This window comes from Salmo salar, chromosome ssa16 (assembly GCF_905237065.1).
Source record: "Salmo salar chromosome ssa16, Ssal_v3.1, whole genome shotgun sequence".
Classification (NCBI taxonomy): Eukaryota; Metazoa; Chordata; class Actinopteri; order Salmoniformes; family Salmonidae; genus Salmo; species Salmo salar.
Window position 1 is genome coordinate 50534039 of NC_059457.1, and position 20510 is coordinate 50554548.

Below are 20510 nucleotides of genomic sequence, written 5' to 3' on the forward strand. Positions count from 1 at the left end.
TCAGAGTGGTGGTGGGTACCATCCAGGGTCAGAGTGGTGGTGGGTACCATCCAGGGTCAGAGTGGTGGTGGGTACCATCCAGGGTCAGAGTGGTGGTGGGTACCATCCAGGGTCAGAGTGGTGGTGGGTACCATCCAGGGTCAGAGTGGTGGTGGGTACCAGGGTTCTCCAGGACTTAGTCCAGGGTCCTCCAGGACCTGGTCCAGGGTTCAGCCCTATATTAACACCACCCTCAGAGGGTGTCTCAGGGGGAGTTGGGATATGCAAAAAATACAACTTTCCAATTCACAGGTTTATAATACACACTTGTACACGTGTGAAATAGGACAAATATAAGCACCCACCACTGCATCTGTTTCAGCTAAATAGGGTTCAGAGAGAAGACCATAACAGTGAATACTTGAGTCTGGTGTGTTATAACAGAGCTGGATTGAAAACCTGCACAGCCAGCTCTTCGGGACTGGAGTGAGACAACCCTTCAGTAGTAACCCTGGTTACTGCCTGTTGCCTGGTATAGGTCTTGGAGGGCCCTGGAGTAGTCACTGCCTGTTGTCAAGTATAGGTCTTGGAGGGCCCTGGAGTAGTCACTGCCTGTTGTCAAGTATAGGTCTTGGAGGGCCCTGGAGTAGTCACTGCCTGTTGTCAAGTATAGGTCTTGGAGGGCCCTGGAGTAGTCACTGCCTGTTGTCAAGTATAGGTCTTGGAGGGCCCTGGAGTAGTCACTGCCTGTTGTCAAGTATAGGTCATGGAGGGCCCTGGAGTAGTCACTGCCTGTTGTCAAGTATAGGTCTTGGAGGGCCCTGGAGTAGTCACTGCCTGTTGCCTGGTATAGGTCTTGGAGGGCCCTGGAGTAGTCACTGCCTGTTGCCTGGTATAGGTCTTGGAGGGCCCTGGAGTAGTCACTGCCTGTTGCCCGGTATAGGTCTTGGAGGGCCCCAACAGACAACGCAGAGATCATCCCTGTTCAGATAGAAGTTGGGTCATTGTGAGTCCAGTTGGAGCAAGGTCCTGACACCTGCCATGGTCCATGACCTGCAGTAGTATTAGGATGTAGCAGAGCAGTTCAGAGTACTGCAGATGGAAATGTAATGGACATGTTTCTCTATCATGTGGAGTAGAGGGTTGTGTACACCTTGCATTTCTATCTGCAGTATGCTGAACATCGGGCCAAACTGAATAAAGCTGGGATTCAATCCAATCACGGGTTATAAGCAATTTCTGATTGCGTCGACATATGCAGCATTTACCGTGAATGTAATCTCTGCAAACACAGCAACATTACCTTAATACCAGGTGCTAACATGGGTCCTGATCTTGTCCACATTCTGATTGTGCCCTCATTTTTAGACCAGTGTAGATAAAATAACAGATTGTGCCCTCATTTTTAGACCGGTGTAGATAAAATAACTGATTGTGCCCTCATTTTTAGACCAGTGTAGATAAAATAATTGATTGTGAAGGTTAGAGGATTGTTGGGGTGAGGTAAGAAAAAACAAACGCGTATTTGAACTAGAAAAACATGTTTTACAAACCACTGTCAGCACACTTTCTCCCCAAACTAAAACCACAATGGAACAGAAAAAGGTTTTACTCCAAAACAGCTTGATACTTTGTTTTAATTAACAATAATCAAAACAAACCATATAGGCAATTCTACAAAGAATACAAAAATATTCATTTTCACCAACATCTGTGTTCAAATAGAGCTGATCTATTCCAAAATCACACATCAACAGAACAGAAACATAGAATAGGTGTGCATAGGGAACTGGGTGTGTGTGTGTGTGTGTGAATATTTTTTCATTGAGGACATCTCTTCAGTGGCAGGTTATATGAAGCCCTGTATGTCATCGTTATAGTCGCTGTGGAAACCCTCTCTGTGGGACTGTTGTTGCATGTGAGGGTGGTGGGATGTCTCTGAACTGGAGGTATAACTGCAATGGAGGGGGAAGAGGAAGCTGTCGGACCACATCTGTCTGCATCAGAACCACTGAACCTAACTCTTCCCTGACCCGCAGCCTGCAGAGGTGAGAGAGAGATGGCACACACTCTACACACACACACACACACACACACACACACACACACACACACACACACACACACACACACACACACACACACACACACCACTATTATTCATCTGTTGACAGTTTGTGTGTGTGCGCATGTGTCGCTCTTAGTTGTGTGCATTTTATCCAGTGGTTGAATGCCCTTATTTTAAGTCAGTCTGGATAAGACGTTCTTCAGCTAAATGCAAAAAAGTGAATATTTGTACATGTGTCTTACCGTGGTGTGGCCTCCAGGTGCTCTCCTTTCGGTGTAGCAGTATATCCTTTAGTGGGTGAGAAAGAGTCGACCAATTGACAAACTGCAGGAAGTAATTCAAAACCTCACTGTCCGCCTTCCCCAGCAGGTAAGGTTGCTGCAACAGTAGGGAGGGCTCCAGGCCTGCCTGAAGTAGCGTGGGCAACCAGTAGGAGGCATGGCATACCATGTCGAGGGCCTCACACACCAGCCCACGCAACTCTTCTGGACTGAGTGGGCTGTTGCTCTGCTGCTCTGGCCTAGAGCAGAGCGAGATGGTCCTGCTTAGCTGCTCTGGTCTGGGGATGCTCCTTTGTTGTAAGACATACTGCAGCACATCGGATTTGCACATGGCCAGAATGTAGAGCCATTCCCGCCTGGTCAAAGTGGCCCCTGCGGCTACCAACAAGCGTGCCGAATCGCTAAAGGGCTGGAAGGATGTGCATTTCAAGGCGAGGGTGTAGGCGAGTGGCGATGTGGTGTCTGAGCTGAAGAGGGAGCTACAGTCCTGGGCGTCTGGGCTGAAGCCGGCCCTCAGCAGCAGATCTACACAGTGGCTGTGATTGTTCTTCACAGCAGAGTACAGCGGACTCAACTCACCCTCTCCACGGTCACACACCCGGTCTGTCACAGCAATCAGCCTGGCCAGGACAGTGTTGTGGCCGAACTCAGCAGCTGCGTGGATGGGGAGCTGTGGCCAGTTGTCGGAACAAGACAGGTTCGGGTTGGCATTGTGGTCCAGAAGAATCTCCACACAGCCCTCGTGGCCCTCCTGTGACGCAATCAGCAGCGGTGTTGCCAAGTCTGACGCCTGGGCGTTCACATTGGCACCTACAACCCCAACATGTAAACAACATACAATGTTTATACAGCGACTTAAAGGCCCAATGCAGCCATTTTTATATCAATATCAAATCATTTCTAAGTAACAATTAAGTACCTTACTGTATAAGGTGCATTCACACTGCATTTCCGCCCAGGGCTAAGGGAGATTTTGGCCCTGGTCTAAGTGAGTCTTCAGACTTGTGCATTGTAAAGTGGGCTAGCGCCAACATTAGCCCGGGGCTAGCAGGCTCTGGGCCAGAGCAGGGTTAGCACCAACTTTTTGGGGCTAGCCCCAGAAACATGGTGCCAAAATAGCCAGTGTGAAACGGGATCAAGAACAACGCATAGAATTCACTGTCCAATCACAATAACTGCACTTTCACTTAATTAGCACGTGATGCGTTCTGCACGCTATATTAATAAGTACATTTATAATATTTCATCCATCCATATGCAGACAAAAACTTACTTTAATCCCTGCAAAAACATTGGTTGTTATGGCTATTTTCTCAATTTTCATAGCTTTTCTATTGTCATTTAATTGGATATATCCATGATAATATCGTTGCATGATTTCGCCTGGATCAGAAAAGTTAATGTCTCGTTCCTTCATAGCATTCTCTGGACAGGTGTGAGATCGCATTTCGAAAGTGAAACATTGTTGCCGAGGTCAGACAGGCAGACTGCAAGGTTTATACAAACCATCACTTTTGGAAATCAAATGCTAGGCTAGAAGCAAGAGGACTTCAAATGCTAGGCTAGAAGCAAGAGGACTTCAAATGCTAGGCTAGAAGCAAGAGGACTTCAAATGCTAGGCTAGAAGCAAGAGGACTTCAAATGCTAGGCTAGAAGCAAGAGGACTTCAAATGCTAGGCTAGAAGCAAGAGGACTTCAAATGCTAGGCTAGAAGCAGGAGGACTTCAAATGCTAGGCTAGAAGCAGGAGGACATCATGTGTTAATAAATGTCTTATTGTTTATAACATTGGTCGCGTGGCAGAGAGAGAATGTTGGTCGCATGTGTGTTTGTCCGTTAGCCCAGGGCTCTGGAATACAAGTGTGAATCCTTAGCCCAGGGCTAAAGCTTAGCCCAGGGTTAACAAATGGTTGTGTGAACACAAGATAAGCTAAGACTAAGGCTAAGAACAATGCAGTGTGAAAGGGCCTATAGATTTCCATTTAAAAATGGGCAACAATTGCTTTTTAGCAACAATAAACAACCTCTGAAGCAATCATTTTGTTAGGGCTGTCGGAGTGGTCTATGTGGGGAGGGTAAAATTGAAAACTAGCTGTAATCGGCAGTTTTGGAACTTTTTGTTGTTGGTCTAATAACCAATTTACTGTGATGTCACCATGGAAAGCCACAACTTTCGCCCTTGCAAACCTGCTCATTAGAAGGTCCTGTGTAGATTGTATTTTTAACCAGCAACTATCAGGAAATAACACATCCAATTTTTACACGTTTCTACAGTGCTTGTTTCATCAGCTGTGGTACAATATAATATAAAACACAGAGAAAAAAAAACAGAATTTTGACTGAACTGGGCCTCTTAATTTTTTAAAAATAAATATATATTTTTAAATCAGAAAGCGCACACACAAATGTGTACCTGCGTCAGCGAGGATCTGGAGACACTGCTTTTGTCCGTACTGTGCAGCCACAAACAAGGGAGTGATCATGTGGTCATCAAACACCTCCAGGCGACACACGCCCACCAGGATACGCACAATGTCACTGTGACCTTTATAGGCAGCCTGATGAAGGCAGGTCCAGCAGGAGGCCGTGTGTGTTCCGTTAACCTCTGCCCCTTTCCGCACCAGCAACTCCACGATATCTGTGTGCCCACAGTCTACTGCTACACACACACACACACACACACACACACACACACACACTTTTAATAAGATCTATAACACAGTTCAAGAGTTTTGTCTGTGTGGGTGTGCCTTACCTGCGTAGAGAGGGCAGGACAGGTCATTGGTTGGCTGGTTGATGTCAGCGTGTGCTCTGAGGAGGAGCTTGACCACGTCCAGGTGTCTGCGCTGCGCGGCCAGGTACAACGCCGACTCACCCTCATGTGTCAGAGAGCCCACGTAGGCACGGCAACCACGGGAGGCTCCTGCTGAAGAGCCAATGGAAAGAGGAGCCAAGGAGGTTAGTGAAGGATCCACTTTTAGAATATTGAAATGCCCCTTTTAGTTGCCCTGTTCAGATAGGCTATATTTCAATTAATTGAAAACCCATCCTTTCACTAATTGGAAAAGACTTGACAGGTGAAAACAATATGGTGGAAGCTCAGCACTAGGTTGCAGTGGAGGCTGGCTCATAATAATGGATGGAATGGAGTCAGTGGGAATGGTACCAACCACATCGTTGATGTGTACGACACTATAATGGAATGGTACCAACCACATCGTTGATGTGTACGACACTATAATGGAATGGTATCAACCACATCGTTGATGTGTACGACACTATAATGGAATGGTATCAACCACATCGTTGATGTGTACGACACTATAATGGAATGGTATCAACCACATCGTTGATGTGTACGACACTATAATGGAATGGTATCAACCACATCGTTGATGTGTATGACACTATAATGGTACCAACCACATTGTTGATGTGTACGACACTATAATGGAATCAACCACATCGTTGATGTGTACGACACTATAATGGAATGGTATCAACCACATCGTTGATGTGTATGACACTATTCCATTGACTCGATTCCAGCCATTTATGAGCAACCTCCACTGTTAGGTTGGGTTTTCACTTGGTCAGTTCCTTCAGATCAGAGCAATGAAGGAGATGGATTTATTTTATTTTTTACAAAGAGCCATAGAATTAGAGAGATGGTTCCCTTCTCTCAACTCAAACCTTACCAGCAGCCTTAAGTAGCTGGCGCACACATACGATGGTCCCGGCGGCTGCAGCCTCGTGGAGGGCGTTCCAGCCACGGTTATCCCTGCTGTCCACACTGCAGCCTCTCTGGATCAGTAAGCTCACACGCCTGGCATTTCTCTCGCGTGCTGCCACGGCAAGACTGGACACCGTGTCGCTGTAACACTCAGTAAAGTCCATCCTCCTTACCTCTCACCTGAACGACTCTGACAAACAAAAGACACGGATATAATAGGACTATATAATGAGGAACGAGAGGCGACGGAGAGATGGATGAAAGGACAAATTGGAGAGATCAGAAGAGATGTGGGGGAAGAGGGAAAGGAGGTCCACTTAATATAGCCTGGAACTAGATCGGTTTGTGCTCTTTTCAACTCCGTTGCTATCATTATCGAGACAAACAATGAGTTGGGGTGATGGCACAAAAGGATTGGCATGCAAACAAATTTCAATAGTCTAATATATTAACTTGTATGTATAACGTTAGCTATCGTTACTTCTCTGTGGCTACTAGAAGTAGCCAAAATCCTCTAGTGGTGGTCCTGGCTAAGCTAACGGGTTAGCTAGCTAACAGAAGTAATAGGCTTGTAAGACTGCATGTTTAGTCGACAGAAGTGTGATTGGCTATCAGAATTATTCTTACGCTGCTACAATTTATAATAGGACATATTAATTCAATAAGAAAGCACTTTAGCTACCTTTTCTCGTCCTTTCAGATGTTTGCAACATCGACAAAACACCCGCGTTGAACCACTTCCGTACACACTCGATGTATACCCTATCATTGGACTAAAAGTGAAAACCCCGCCCATCCAGCGGGCCGAGGATGGTGACGTTGACCAAGGCGTTCACCAATCATGAGCGAATGATGCTGGGAACATAGTTTAAGAGAGAAGGGCTGACAGTCCATCAGATTAACACGAGTAAAAATATTGATTTTCAAATCTTTGTAGGGGTGACCATTGGATGAAGAAACTTTAGTTAAAGAGAATCAGGGAGGTACAGATAATCAATTAACTTGTTTCATCAAGAAATTTATTGTGAAATCATCAGTATTTACAAGATTTAAAAGAACATCTGTTGAAAGCACATGTATTTTAATACACATTACTATTCATGTGAAATCTTGATCGAAACCATTTATTACAGAGTGGTTCAGGGTGTGCACTGAAACAGCTTCAGTCAACACTGGATGTAAGGCAAGTATGTCATCCTCTCATAGAAAGATGTACACACAGCACTCATTTTATTTACCCAAAAGATTGGAGGATACCTGTATTGTTTTATCATGCTTTTCAGTACGGCGGTCACTGTTTCGGTAGAGGGTCTCAAAGTACACCAGGGAAGTTTTGTTACCCACAATTCCACTGTAGCAGAACCAGCAGTGTGGCAGCCATCTTAGCTTGCCTATATGACAACTCTCAGATACAAAATGGAGGGGAAAGTTAATTTAACCTCCGAAAACAAAAGGAGGGGACAGAGCGGCGTTCTTTTACTCATTTCCTGCCAGGACGTCCTTTTCCACCCTTCATCCCTCCTCTTCCACCCTTAAATCCTCCTCCACCACCACCACCACCTCTGCCTTTTCCTTTGCCCCCTCCTTTCCCCTTCCCTCCTTTCTTGCCCCCTCTCTCGCGCTGCTCTTTCCTCTGCATGCCTCTCATGTCCTTCTTCATGCGGCCGTCCACCACTTTGAACTGGCCCTTGACACCGCCCGGACGACGAACCCTCTTGGTACCAGAGCCCTTCTTGGCCACGACGTACGTGATCTCCCTCTTCTCCTTACCAAGACCCGCCTTCTTATAGATACTAAAAAACAGAGAGAGAGAAGGGACTTCAGTAAGTAAAGTAAAATATTAGTGGTACATGTCACTGCTAGAGGTAGAGTAAAGTGGTAGTTATATAGCTAGCCACAGGTGTAGTAAAGTCCTACTGTAATGGTACATGTCACTGCCAGAGATTTAGCAGTGTAAATGGTTGTGGTACATGTAGTCGCAGAGGTTTTGATGGTGTAAAATGGCATTTGTACCTCTTTAGCTGGGCCATCTTCTCCCTTTCACCAATGTCCACTGTGTTGACCACGGTCTCCGCCTTCTTCTTGGCTGACTCCATCTTCTTCAGCATCTGTCACACCGCACAGATAAACAAAGGTCACATACTGTATGCTGCATCCTCCATCTTAACACCCTTTCTCCATCTGTCACCTACCTTTTTACCCAACATCCTCCTCTACCCTCATTCCCCCGTCTCCCTTCCATTTCCCTTCATAATATTATCTTTCCCCCTCTACTTCTACCCTCTCGTTCCACCATCTCTCTCTCTCTTACCCTCCTCTTCTTCCTGGCCTTGGCCTCAGCCACTCGTTTAATGGGCCTGGCATTGATCTCCTTCCATTTTGCCTTGTACTCCTCCACCATCTCCTTGGTGACGGGGATAGGCTTATTCCTGTGTTTCTTCTCGTCATCCACGAACCACTCGGGCACCTCGCACTGGTCCTCCGAGCTAGCAAACCTGAACACATACATCGTCACACAGAAATAATACATGGCATGGCTAAATAAGTGGTATCATTAGTGAACACACACAGAGAGTATTCAGCTAATCTTGCCTGTGGAAGGAGCCGTCAACTAGGTCCCTTGATCTCTTCTTGGAGGTGGCGATCTGACAGCCCAGGGCCAAACCCTCCGCATTCATGATGCGAGCACGCTTGCCTGGGGCAACACACACCAGTTAAAGCTTCAGGACCGCTTAAAATCTTGCCATTGGTCTAAACAGTCACTCTAAGGCCCGCACCCAGGACATGTTCTCTTTACTCACTGGTGCTCTCCACTGGCACCACCTGGAAGTCGTCGCCGTCGGCGTCTCCTTGGATACTGCCGGACCCTTTAGCCTTCTTCATCTGAGCGATGCTCCTGTAGACCACACATGATGTTTACACTTTTAGATGACCAGGGAAAGTGCTTGTTTTGGTCATAAGCCAAGTCATAATGTCTACCAGCATTACCCCTGTTGGAATCTGTCAAATAGAAGACTGTGCAATCTAATATTAATCTCAAATCAAAGAATTCCTCCAATCATTTTTCAATCTGTTCGCTATCAGAATCCTGCAAAATTATTGAAAAGGTATTTTGTTAACAATATGACAAAATGGGACAAAAGTTCTAGTCTATTCTTTAATAAGTCATGTGACCCTGACCTCTCATCATCCTCGTCACTGCTGTTGTCATCATCAGAGTAGCTGTCGCTATCCCCCTCTGCCCCAGCTTCCTGCGAAGGCCCTGCCTCTTCCCCCTGGGGCTGGGCCGTATCAGGCTCCTCTTGGGTTTTCCTCTTCTTCCCCTTGGCTGGAGACACAACAAATGGTGTTACAAAAAGTTCATCCAACACTCTTCTCTCACTACGGACGAATCTCAGTCTAAAGTGGACTCTTCCCTTTTACCTACACTGGGCTGAAAGCAATATGGTGGACACCTACTGGGAATTTCCACCTATCAAACAGGAATGAAGAAAGACACTTTATTGCGACACAGTCCTGCTGTACTCGTCCTGTACCTGTAGGGTCCTTTTTCTGTAGCATCTGTGTCTGTCGCAGCTCGCTCGCTGCATCTCCGTCCAGATCCAGTTCAGAGAAGATGTCCTGTCGGGGGTCAGAAAGTCACATCATAAGGTCAGAGGTCACAGAGATGAGAGAACCAAGGGTACTATAAAAGTACTCCATGTGCATGAGGAAGTCTGTGTTAGTGGGTGGGCGCGTACAGCGTGTCGGTGAGCACGTATGTGTGGGTGGGTCAGTGAGTGTGTGTGTGTGGGTTTGTGTGTGGGTGGGTACAGCGTGTTGTTGTGTGTGTGTGACTGTGTGTGTGGGTTTACGTGTCAGTGTGTGTGGGTGGGTGACTGTGTGTACTACAGACCTTGCTGAACCACATGCTGGTCTCACGGTCCCTCTTCTCCTCCTTTCCCTCCAGCTCCACTATCAGTCCACTCCCTTCCTCCTCCTCCTCCTCCTCCTCCTTCTCCACACTGAAGGACACTCTACAACACACACACACCAAGCATTAAAAAAAAATAAAACAGTAACATTTATGAAGTTATGAACCAAAAGTGGATTGAGTAGAAGTAACTTAATGTACGAAGTTAAAGTGACTGCCCTGAGTGTCAAAAGCAGCGATACAGACAGATGCAGAGAAAGAGACAGAGAGAAACTGAGTGAAAGACATACTTTTTCTTGGTGGCCTTGTCCTTGGCCATCTCCTTCTGTTTCTCTATGATCTCATCCAAGTCGTCATCGTCCAGGTCAGAGACCAGGGAGACCTCGTCACTGTCACCTTCGTCAGAGAAGTACAGGTCCTCCTCCCCTTCCACCATGGCATCAGCTAACTTCATGTCCCCCTTGGTGAGCTCACCCAGAACCTAGGAGAGGGACGGAATGAGGGGAAAGATTAAGCTTTTCACAATCAGGAGAAATACATCACCATTTTATGAGTCAAAAACAAAAACGACCTTCTAAAAATCTATTCAAAACCATGTCCATGGTCAATTGGTGTGTGTATGTGCATGCATATCAGTCTCTGTGTTACCGTGGCCTTGTTAATGGTTGCGAGGGAGAACATGGAGGAGTCGTTGCCATCTGCGATGGAGACTCCCGGCAGGTCCATCTTCAGTGCCACCCTCTCCCTCTGCTTCCTCCTTTCCTTCAGAAGCTTCTTCTTCTTCCTGGTTGGCACAACACACCAGCACGCACGTCAGCACAACACCTCACATTGGACAATACAGCACTGGTCACAGAATACACCAGCAAACATGGCAACATGCCTTACAAACAGGAAATATAGCACATCTGTCATATCATAACTCCCCCCCCCTTAAAAAATAAATGAAATCAGGAAGCAGTTGCCATCAGGCCGCAGACTCAGGTCTCTACCTCTCAAGACCAAGACACCAGTTTTGTTCCAGCATCAGTAAGGCTTTTTAACCTGTCTGGGCTAGGGGGCAGTATTTTCACGGCCGGATGAAAAACGTACCCAATTTAAACAGGTTACTACTCTGTCTCAGAAACTAGAATATGCATATTATTAGTAGATTTGGATAGAAAACACTCTGAAGTTTCTAAAACTGTTTGAATGGTGTCTGTGAGTATAACAGAACTCATATGGCAGGCAAAAACCTGAGAAAAAAATCCAACCAGGATGTGGATTGTAGTTTTTCAAGACTGGGCCTATTCAGTATACAGTGACTTAGGGTTCAATTTGCACTTCCTAAGGCTTCCACTAGATGTCAACAGTCTTTAGAACGTGTTTCAGGCTTCTGCAGTCAACAGAGAGCGAACAAGACCTCCTGGAGTCTGACGACCGCGAGAATGACAGGCCACAATTACGCGCATTCACGTGACGAGGTAGCTGTGTTCCAAAACGTTTTTTTTTTCTTCAAGACACTGGAATCGTCCGGTTGGAATATTATTGAAGTTCTAAGTTAAAAAGGCCCTAAAGATTGATGTTTTACAACGTTTGACATGTTTCAACGAACGTAAATAACTTTTTGTCGTGACATTTTCGGCGCACTTCTTACATTTGGAGTAGCTTACTGAACACACAAACAACTAAGGAGTTATTTGGACATAAATGATGAACTTTATCGAACAAAACAACATTTATTGTGGACCTGGGATTCCTGGAAGTGCCTTCTGATGAAGATCATCAAAGGTAAGTGAATATTTCTAATGCTATTTATGATTTTAGATGACTCCAAAATGGCGGGTATCTGTATTGCCTGGTGTATTTTTCTGAGAAAAAGTACTCAGATTATTGCAAAGTGTGCTTTCCCCGTGAATCTTTTTTGAAATCTGTCACAGCGGTTGCATAAAGGAGATGTTCATCTATAATTCTTTGAATAACAGTTTAATATTTTATCAACGTTTACGATGAGTATTTTTGTAAATTGTTGTGCTGATTCACTGGCAGTATTGGAGGCAAAATATTTTCTGAACGTCACGCGCCAATGTAAAATGCTGTTTTTGGATATAAATATCAACTTTATCGAACAAAACATACATGTATTGTGTAACAATGTCCTAGGAGTGTCATCTGATGACGATCGTCAAAGGTTAGTGCTTCATTTAGCTGTGTTTTGGGTTTTATTGACACATGTCCTTGCTTGGAAAATGGCTGTGTAATTATTTTTGTCTATGTACTCTCCTAACATAATCTAATGTTTTGCTTTCGCTGTAAAGCCTTTTTGAAATCGGACAATGTGGTTACATCAAGGAGAAGTGTATCTTTAAAATGGTGTAAAATAGTCGTATGTCTGAGAAAGTTGAATTATGACATTTTGTTGTTTTTCAATTTGCCGCCCTGATATTTCACTGGCTGTGTCCCGCAGGTGGGACGCTACCGTCCCACCTAGCCCATAGAAGTTAATGAACATTGATTCTTGGTACTTGTGTATTGTATCTGTACTGTGTGAATAGTGAAGTTATTCTATATTGATCCATCAAATCCCATTGTTGGTATATGCATTAGAGAGCAGATAGGTGAGCAGTGAGTTTAGACTTAGTCTCAGCTCTGCCACCTCCTCAGTATAGACTTACCGTCTCAGCTCTGCCACCTCCTCAGTATAAAAGACTTACCGTCTCAGCTCTGCCACCTCCTCAGTATAAAATACTTACCATCTCAGCTCTGCCATCTCCTCAGTATAGACTTACCGTCTCAGCTCTGCCACCTCCTCGGCTTTCAGCTCAGCCAGTTTCTGCTCCATCTCTTCCTCCTCCAACTCAGCCTCTTCTTCCTTCTTTTCAGCCACCGTCATTTTCTTTTTCTCCTTCTCCTCTTTCTTCTCTTCTTTCTTCTCCTCTGCATCGCTCGCCTCCTCACCTGAACTCAGTCTGCACACAAGCACAACAATAAAGGCCAATGTTATTGATGCCTACTGCTCTGTATAATGGGATGTGCAACTTCAAATAATATTAATTTAGAACCTGATGTAACCGATGTGAAATGGCTAGTTAGTTAGCGGTGGTGCGCGCTAATAGCGTTTCGATCAGTGACGTCACTCGCTCTGAGACTTGAAGTAGGGTTTCCCCTTGCGTTGCAAGGGCCGCGGCTTTTGTGGCGCGATGGGTAACGATGCTTCGTGGGGTGTCAGTTGTTGATGTGTGCAAGGGTCCCTGGTTCGAGCCCAGGTTGAGGCGAAGAGAGGGACGGAACCTACACTGTTACACTGACATACCTCATACCTGTGTAAAAGAGATTATCTTGTTACCAAAATCAGGCCCAATCCCTAGATAGGCAACTCATGATACTCTCATGTGTTCAGACTGGATGGGTATAAAACAATATGGAGGGAACAAACGGAAGACCAGGTGGAGTCAGTACCTACCTGGATCTGTTCTACCAGGGGCCTTAGGGAGTCCAGGGGTTCAATCTGGACTGGGAGTCCAGGGGTTCAATCTGGACTGGGAGTCCAGGGGTTCAATCTGGACTGGGAGTCCAGGGGTTCAATCTGGACTGGGAGTCTAGGGGTTCAATCTGGACTGGGAGTCTAGGGGTTCAATCTGGACTGGGAGTCTAGGGGTTCAATCTGGACTGGGAGTCTAGGGGTTCAATCTGGACTGGGAGTCTAGGGGTTCAATCTGGACTGGGAGTCCAGGGGTTCAATCTGGACTGGGAGTCTAGGGGTTCAATCTGGACTGGGAGTCCAGGGGTTCAATCTGGACTGGGAGTCCAGGGGTTCAATCTGGACTGGGAGTCTAGGGGTTCAATCTGGACTGGGAGTCTAGGGGTTCAATCTGGACTGGGAGTCCAGGGGTTCAATCTGGACTGGGAGTCCAGGGGTTCAATCTGGACTGGGAGTCCAGGGGTTCAATCTGGACTGGGAGTCCAGGGGTTCAATCTGGACTGGGAGTCTAGGGGTTCAATCTGGACTGGGAGTCTAGGGGTTCAATCTGGACTGGGAGTCTAGGGGTTCAATCTGGACTGGGAGTTAAATCTGGACTGGGAGTCTCTCTCAATAGAACTTGCTGTAGATATGAAGATTAAGGAATGTTTAAAAGGATTCTTACTTGATGTCCTCATCCAGCTGTTTGGCCTCATCCTTTAGCTTCTTAGCCAGGTATCTCCTCAGCTTGGACCTCCAGTTCAGCAGCAGACTAAGGACACACACACATACACAGGGTCAGAGGGAAAAGGTCCTTGGAGAGCGCTATAGGAGGGCCGGCGATGAGACTTGAGTTGCAGTACGTATTTGGGTCTATAAAAAACACTTTATGAACTCAGTGTATTGTTATCATTACAGTACAACAATCTCATTGGCTTACCGGAGCTCCTTGCGGCCCAGAACCTTGATGTCACGGCAACACTCTATGACCTCGTCAGATGTGGCCTCGTGAGACTCCAACTCAGGGTTGTCAAAATTGATCTGGAGGGACACCCCAATAAAAACAATATTAAAATCTGCTCAGAGACAGAAATTCTATTGTAGCTAAATGTGGTTTAGCTAGCCAGCAAGTTAACTTGCCATCAATGCTGACTGCCATTGTAAAGTTCTGTATGATGCGTCTCACCTCGTTGGCTTTGCTCAGGAAGTCCACAGGGTTGTCAGCCTTGAGGAAGGCGGTCGCTGAGAAGGTGTGATACAGGGTCAGATCACCATCTGTGTATCCCTCCGCCTGAAACACAGCATGAGTGAATGAAGCCACTCAAATATACAGTCTGTTCATTCAGAAGACTTCACTGTGAAGACTTAGACACAGGTGCACACACACACACCTTTGGTTTCTTCAGAGGGACCAGGTCTTTGATAGCCTTGGCTTGGATCTCCACCTCTTTGAAAGCATGTTTGGGGTCGAAGAACTTGTTGTCAATTTTGTCTGGGGCCAGGTAGCCTGAAATGGAATGAAGTCCCATCCTCAGTTACTCAACAAGACCAACATTTACCACAATAAACGCTAAGTATATATTTCTCAATTTACTCTAGATACCTGGTGCTAAAGAGCAGGGTTGGAGTCAATTCAGGAAGTGAATAGGAATTCCAATCAGAATGGAAAAATCCTCAATGAAAATCAATGGCACTTCTCACTCTTTCAAGTCTGCTATAGAGAGTCGGGGTGAACCAACTCACCTTGGCAGATGACGAAGATCTCAGCCGACTCGTTTCTGGAGGCCTGGGGCTTGGTAGCCTGCACCTTCTTGAAGAACTGCTGGAAGATCCACAGCAGTGGCTGGTAGTCTTTGGAGCGGAACACCTTGGTGACAAACGTGCCCCCTTTGGCCAGGAAGTCACACGCCAGCTTCAGAGCCATCAGGGTCAGATGAGCTGGTAGGTAGAGGAGGGTTCAAGTAATACAAAGATTGTGTTCTGCTCCTCGAGACTGATTTATTACCTTCGAATGTCATTCATTTACTGTTAATTTAATACGCATTTCTACTGTACATATGTTATGAGTGTGAACATGCCATATAGCTGATGGACGGACAAACGTGGTGTTAAGCTTATTTCCTCTCAGTTTGCATATAAAGGTGTTATCAGTGCGTTACTTACCCTGAGAGAAGGCATCATGCACCCAGTTGGCTCCAACATTTGGAGCTCCGTCATTTAGGACCACGTCCACCTTCCATGTCTGGAGCTCCTTCCTCAGAGCCTGGCCAAAACAACAGTTACATCAAACACTGTCCTCTGTAGGACTAAAGTTGTCACAATTTGGTGATGTATGATGAAGTTACCAACACATATAACAGTGTATCAGAGAATACTGTCCTAGAACATTTAATAGGAGTTATGTCAACACTGTACTGTACTACATTAAAACACCATCCTGTTATGGTTAAATAACAGACTCACTAATTTGACCTCTGACCTTAGCGTTTGTACCTACCTGCCGGCATTTCTCTGTGGTGATGTCCTCTGTCAGGGTGACCACGTTGGGGATAGATTTGATTGGGACCAAGTCGACACCTTTGGCGATAGGAACGCAATGACATCATCAAATAACTATAACAGCACTGCAACAGGGATTTTTTTTTAAAGATGTCGGCTAAGTATTACGTACCACAGTAGTTGGTATATGTTAGAGGTGTCTGAGACGTGGTTTGACTCACCAATAACAAGACTGGAGATGGGCATAAACTTGGACGCCACCTGTAACCTATGGTATGACAGAGAGAAAGAATGTTGACAAAAAAATATATAAAACAAGATACGACCATATTTAATATTCCAACTACAGGACAAGTTGATGTTGAACATATCAAATAGCTAGCTAAAGTAAGACTTGACAGTCAGTAGCGTATGAGAGTATATTGAGATCATGTGACACGCGATGCAGATAGCTACTGTACCCACCAACCACCCGGAGCAGCGCACAAGTCCACCAGAGCCCTGGCTTTCTGTAAGAACTGGAATTTTCGGTTCAGCTGAATAAGCTTGAAGGAAGAACGTGAACGATACCCTGAGGGAGAGGAGAGCGAGTGTATTACACATGTATAACCAGACAATGTCATTTCTACATTGCTAGCCAGCTGTTTTAATGCTACACGATCCTGCTGAGAAGCCAGTTAGCTACAGTATCTCTCTAGATAGCTATGTTCTTGAATATTGATGGCTATATGATCAAGGATACCCAATCCCTGACGGGAAACAATAGCTAGGTAGCTAACGTTACATATACAGTATCTGTTTAAACTCAAAAGCACACAGTACAACTAGCTTACTGTTTAGCTACTGTATTAATTAACTTGGACTTGATTTAGCTAGCCCATTTAAATGAGGCTAATAGCACGATGAGTTCTCTGTGTTTACAGATCTTACCCGTTTCCTTTGCTAAGTGGTAGAATTTATCTTTTCTGGTCTTTCCAACTTTGAGTTTCTTCCCCATGTTTGCTGCTGTTGTTGATCACTTATTATTTAAATTGCGTTTCCTTTGGAATATTACGATTTACAAATTACCGAAGTAGATTACCAACCACCTCCATGAAAACATAACACGTGTGGCTTCTCTGCGCATGATATCTACGTCACATATACGTTTGAAGCCTGGAAACTTTATTGAACCAAGGACCACAACAGACAGTGAAACAGACAGATACATTCATTGCCAACTATAAAATAATGTGAGAGATATACTGCTTGGATTCTTTACCTACGATAGAAATAGGTTGAAACAATTTGATGTAATTCATTTCATTATTCTTTTGGCCAAATTTCATATTCACAAATGTAAATTTACAAAAAAACACCACATTTTCTTACCTTACAAAAATAATTATATTTTAAGACAACTAAAAATTCTACCAACAAAAAAGCTGTTCGAATTATGAGTGTGTGTATGCCCCTTTAGGTGTAATTTGATATTGTACCCCCTAGGCCAAATGTCCTTTGTATATTCTTCATATATACTTGTGTTCCCCCATGTACTTTTTGTATTGATTTGTTGTTAATAAAAAAAAAACTAAAAAAAAAAATGTATATATATATATATATATATATATATACATTACCAGTCAAAAGTTTGGACACACCTCCTCATTCAAAGGTTTTTCTTTATTTTTACCATTTTCTTCATTGTAGAATAATAGTGAAGACATGAAAACTATGAAATAACACTTATGGAATCATATAGTAACCAAAAAAGTGTTAAACAAATCAAAATATATTTTTGATTTGAGATTCTTCAACGTAGCCACCCTTTGCATTGATGACAGCTTTGCACACTCTTGGCATTCTCTCAACCAGATTCATGAGGTAGTCACCTGGAATGCATTTCAATTAACAGATGTGCCTTGTTAAAAGTTAATTTGTGGAATTTCTTTCCTTCTTAATGTGTTTGAGCCAATCAGTTAGGTTGTGACAAAGTAGGGGTGGTATACCAGAGGAGGAGACTGTGTGAATCAGGCCTTCATGGTCGAATTGCTGCAAAGAAACCACTACTAAAGGACACCAACAGGAAAAAGAGGCTTGCTTGGGCCAAAAAACACAAGCAATGGACATTAGACTGGTGGAAATCTGTTCTTTGGTCTGAGGAGTCAAAATTTGAGATTTTTGGTTCCAACTGCTGTGTCTTTGTGAGATGCAGAGTAGGTGAACAGATGATCTCTGCATGTGTGGTTCCCACCGTGAAGCATGGAGAAGGTGTGATGGTGTGGGGGTGCTTTGCTGGTGACACTGTCTATGATATATTTAGAATTAAAGGCACATTTAACCAGCATGGCAACCACAGCATTTTGCAGCGATACGCCAGCCCATCTAGTTTGCTCTTAGTGGAACTATCATTTATTTTTCAACAGGACAATGACCCAGCACACCTCCAGGTTGTGTAAGCGCTATTTGACCAAGAAGGAGAGTGATGGAGTGCTGCATCAGATGACCTGGCCTTCACAATCACCCGACCTCAACCCAATTGAGATGGTTTTGGATGAGTTGGACCGCAGAGTGAAGAAAAACAGTCAACAAGTGCTCAGCATATCTGGGAACTCCTTCAAGACTGTTGGAAAAGCATTCCAGATGAAACTGGGTGAGAAAATGCCAAGAGTGTGCAAAGCTGTCATCAAAGCAAAGGGTGGCTACTTAGAAGAATCTCAAATATAAAATATATTTTGATTTGTTTAACACTTTTTTGGTTACTACATGATTCCATATGTGTTATTCCACAGTTTTGATGTCTTCACAATTATTCTACAATGTAGAAAATAGTACAAATAAATAAAACCCCTTGAATGAGTAGTTGTGTCCAAACTTTTGACTGGTACTAATATATATATATAAAATAATGTAGGCACGGTTTCTAAACCCAACGCCTCAACATTGCGGGACTTCCGGGAACGCTTGCAAACATCAGACAGACCAGGCCTGGGTTTAGGGTTTGAGAATAAAAAATGATTCCTTATTTGTTAATTTTCTTTAAATCTAAAGGCATAACCAGTTGTGTAAAGCACTTAAGTAAAAATACATGAAAGTACTACTTAAGTGCTTTAATTTACTATTTACATTTTTGACAACTTTTACTTTTACTTCACTACATTCCAAAATAAAATTAGGTACTTTTTACTCCATACATTTTCCCTGACTGCCAAAGTACTCATTACATTTTGAATGTTTAGCAGGATAGACATTTTTTCTTATTCACACACTTAACATCCCTGGTCATCCTTACTGCCTCTGATCTGTGGACTCACTTAACACATGCTTTGTTTATAATTAATGTCTGTGTTGGAGTGTGCCCCTGGCTATCTGTAAATGAAAGAAAACAAGAAAATGGTGCCATCTGATTTGCTTTATATAATGAATTTGAAAAGATTCATACTTTAACTTTTGATACTTAAGTATATTTTAGCAATTACATTTACTTTTGATACTTAAGTATATTTAAAACCAAATAGTTTTAGACTTTTACTCAAGTAGTATTTTACTGCGTGACTTTCACTTTTACTTGAGTCATTTTCTATTAAGGAATCTTTACTTTTACTCAAGTATGACAATTGGGTGCATTTTCCACCACTGGGCATAACCTAGATTCGAGCCAATGTCTTAAGTAGTTGAACATGTTATTACTCCAACCTTGTGAAAGTGACAAACTGACAGGATTTCATTTTCGTCAAAAACAACTTTATAGCGAAGGAGTGAGTACCTTTGAGTTGACCGTCAGCACATGCGCAATTCGGCGCGAGACTACCGTGACCCGACGACGTGTACCAATGATTTATATACACACTAGAAACGTTTTATGAGAGCGGTTTTTTAGTCTCCGTGCCTCCATTTTGGAACTCCCTCACCGATGTAAAATATTTTGGAAGCTATAGAATGCATTTATTAATGTCTACATTTGTTTTGACACATGTATTCTATTACCAGATATCTTAATGTATACTCTAAAATGATATTATGTGAGCTAAGAGTACAAATATAAATATATAACTATATTTAAACATTTTCCTTAAGGTATCATTTTTTTAAATTACTAATGTTACTGTCCCCACTACAACAAACAAATACTTAAATACATGTGATTTTGTCCTTGAAATACTTCATTGAAATACTGTAGAATTCCTTTCATTCCAATGCAGAACTGCTCCTACTGAGAAGTGCTAATAACGCCAACCGGTGGTTTCAAACTCTCATTGGCCAATACATTGCAGCAATCCAGGGTTTATATACAGTAAGTACCTCATTGATTTTTATGCATGAGTTTAGCCACCCAACATCGCCTACAAGTGTGATCAGGGATTTCTATTGGAGAAGCAGTTTTAGCCTATCTTCATACTGTACCTCTCTTATGTAAAGTGTGTCAACATACTTAACAGTTGATAAAACAATTCACAGTTCATTATTTTTAATTGTGATTCAGTTAGTTCTGTCAGTTTTCTTTTTGTGTTAGAATTGTAGATGCTATTCAGAACTATGTATGTGCTTGACAAAATTGAATTATATAACAAAAATAAAAGAACAGGTTATTATTGTAATAATAAAGACTAAAGACTCCAA

The 20510-nt window shown here is 43.7% G+C and overlaps 2 protein-coding genes across 5 annotated transcripts; both read right to left on the bottom strand.

The window, feature by feature from the left end:
- Positions 1-1598: 1598 nt before the first annotated feature.
- On the bottom strand, positions 1599-6846 carry asb3 (ankyrin repeat and SOCS box containing 3). 4 transcript variants are annotated; one of them, XM_045697385.1, is made up of 6 exons: positions 6743-6846; positions 6026-6250; positions 5083-5250; positions 4741-4983; positions 2290-3138; positions 1599-2050 (listed from the first exon to the last, which is right to left on the bottom strand). In XM_045697385.1, the coding sequence occupies exons 2-6, from the start codon at positions 6222-6224 to the stop codon at positions 1854-1856; spliced, it is 1656 nt and encodes a 551-aa protein (XP_045553341.1). In that variant the 5' UTR covers positions 6225-6250; positions 6743-6846; the 3' UTR covers positions 1599-1853. The 4 variants fall into 4 exon arrangements, with proteins under 4 accessions (XP_045553341.1, XP_014005261.1, XP_014005262.1 ...); XM_014149786.2 differs by having other exon boundaries at positions 4741-4986; XM_014149787.2 differs by having other exon boundaries at positions 5083-5253.
- Positions 6847-7057: 211 nt separating this feature from the next.
- Positions 7058-17065, bottom strand: ftsj3 (FtsJ RNA 2'-O-methyltransferase 3). Its single transcript, XM_014149783.2, has 21 exons — positions 16842-17065; positions 16377-16482; positions 16133-16179; positions 15910-15989; positions 15576-15675; positions 15156-15350; positions 14804-14919; positions 14599-14703; positions 14353-14453; positions 14098-14184; positions 12742-12921; positions 10622-10757; positions 10264-10454; positions 9956-10076; positions 9597-9681; positions 9241-9388; positions 8862-8956; positions 8653-8755; positions 8372-8555; positions 8074-8168; positions 7058-7853 (listed from the first exon to the last, which is right to left on the bottom strand). The coding sequence occupies exons 1-21, from the start codon at positions 16906-16908 to the stop codon at positions 7541-7543; spliced, it is 2655 nt and encodes an 884-aa protein (XP_014005258.1). The 5' UTR covers positions 16909-17065; the 3' UTR covers positions 7058-7540.
- Between the last annotated feature and the right edge of the window lie 3445 nt (positions 17066-20510).

Coding starts and splice junctions, on each gene's coding strand:
- asb3 (XM_014149785.2), bottom strand. CDS start 6,224: ATGGACTTTACTGAGTGTTACAGCGACACGGTGTCCAGTCTTGCCGTG. Junction 4,987..5,082: donor GTCCTGCCCTCTCTACGCAG/GTAAGGCACACC, acceptor GTGTGTGTGTAG/CAGTAGACTGTGGGCACACA. Junction 3,139..4,740: donor CCAGATCCTCGCTGACGCAG/GTACACATTTGT, acceptor TTGGGGTTGTAG/GTGCCAATGTGAACGCCCAG.
- ftsj3 (XM_014149783.2), bottom strand. CDS start 16,908: ATGGGGAAGAAACTCAAAGTTGGAAAGACCAGAAAAGATAAATTCTAC. Junction 16,483..16,841: donor CCACTTAGCAAAGGAAACGG/GTAAGATCTGTA, acceptor CCTCTCCCTCAG/GGTATCGTTCACGTTCTTCC. Junction 10,455..10,621: donor CAACCATTAACAAGGCCACG/GTAACACAGAGA, acceptor TCCCTCTCCTAG/GTTCTGGGTGAGCTCACCAA.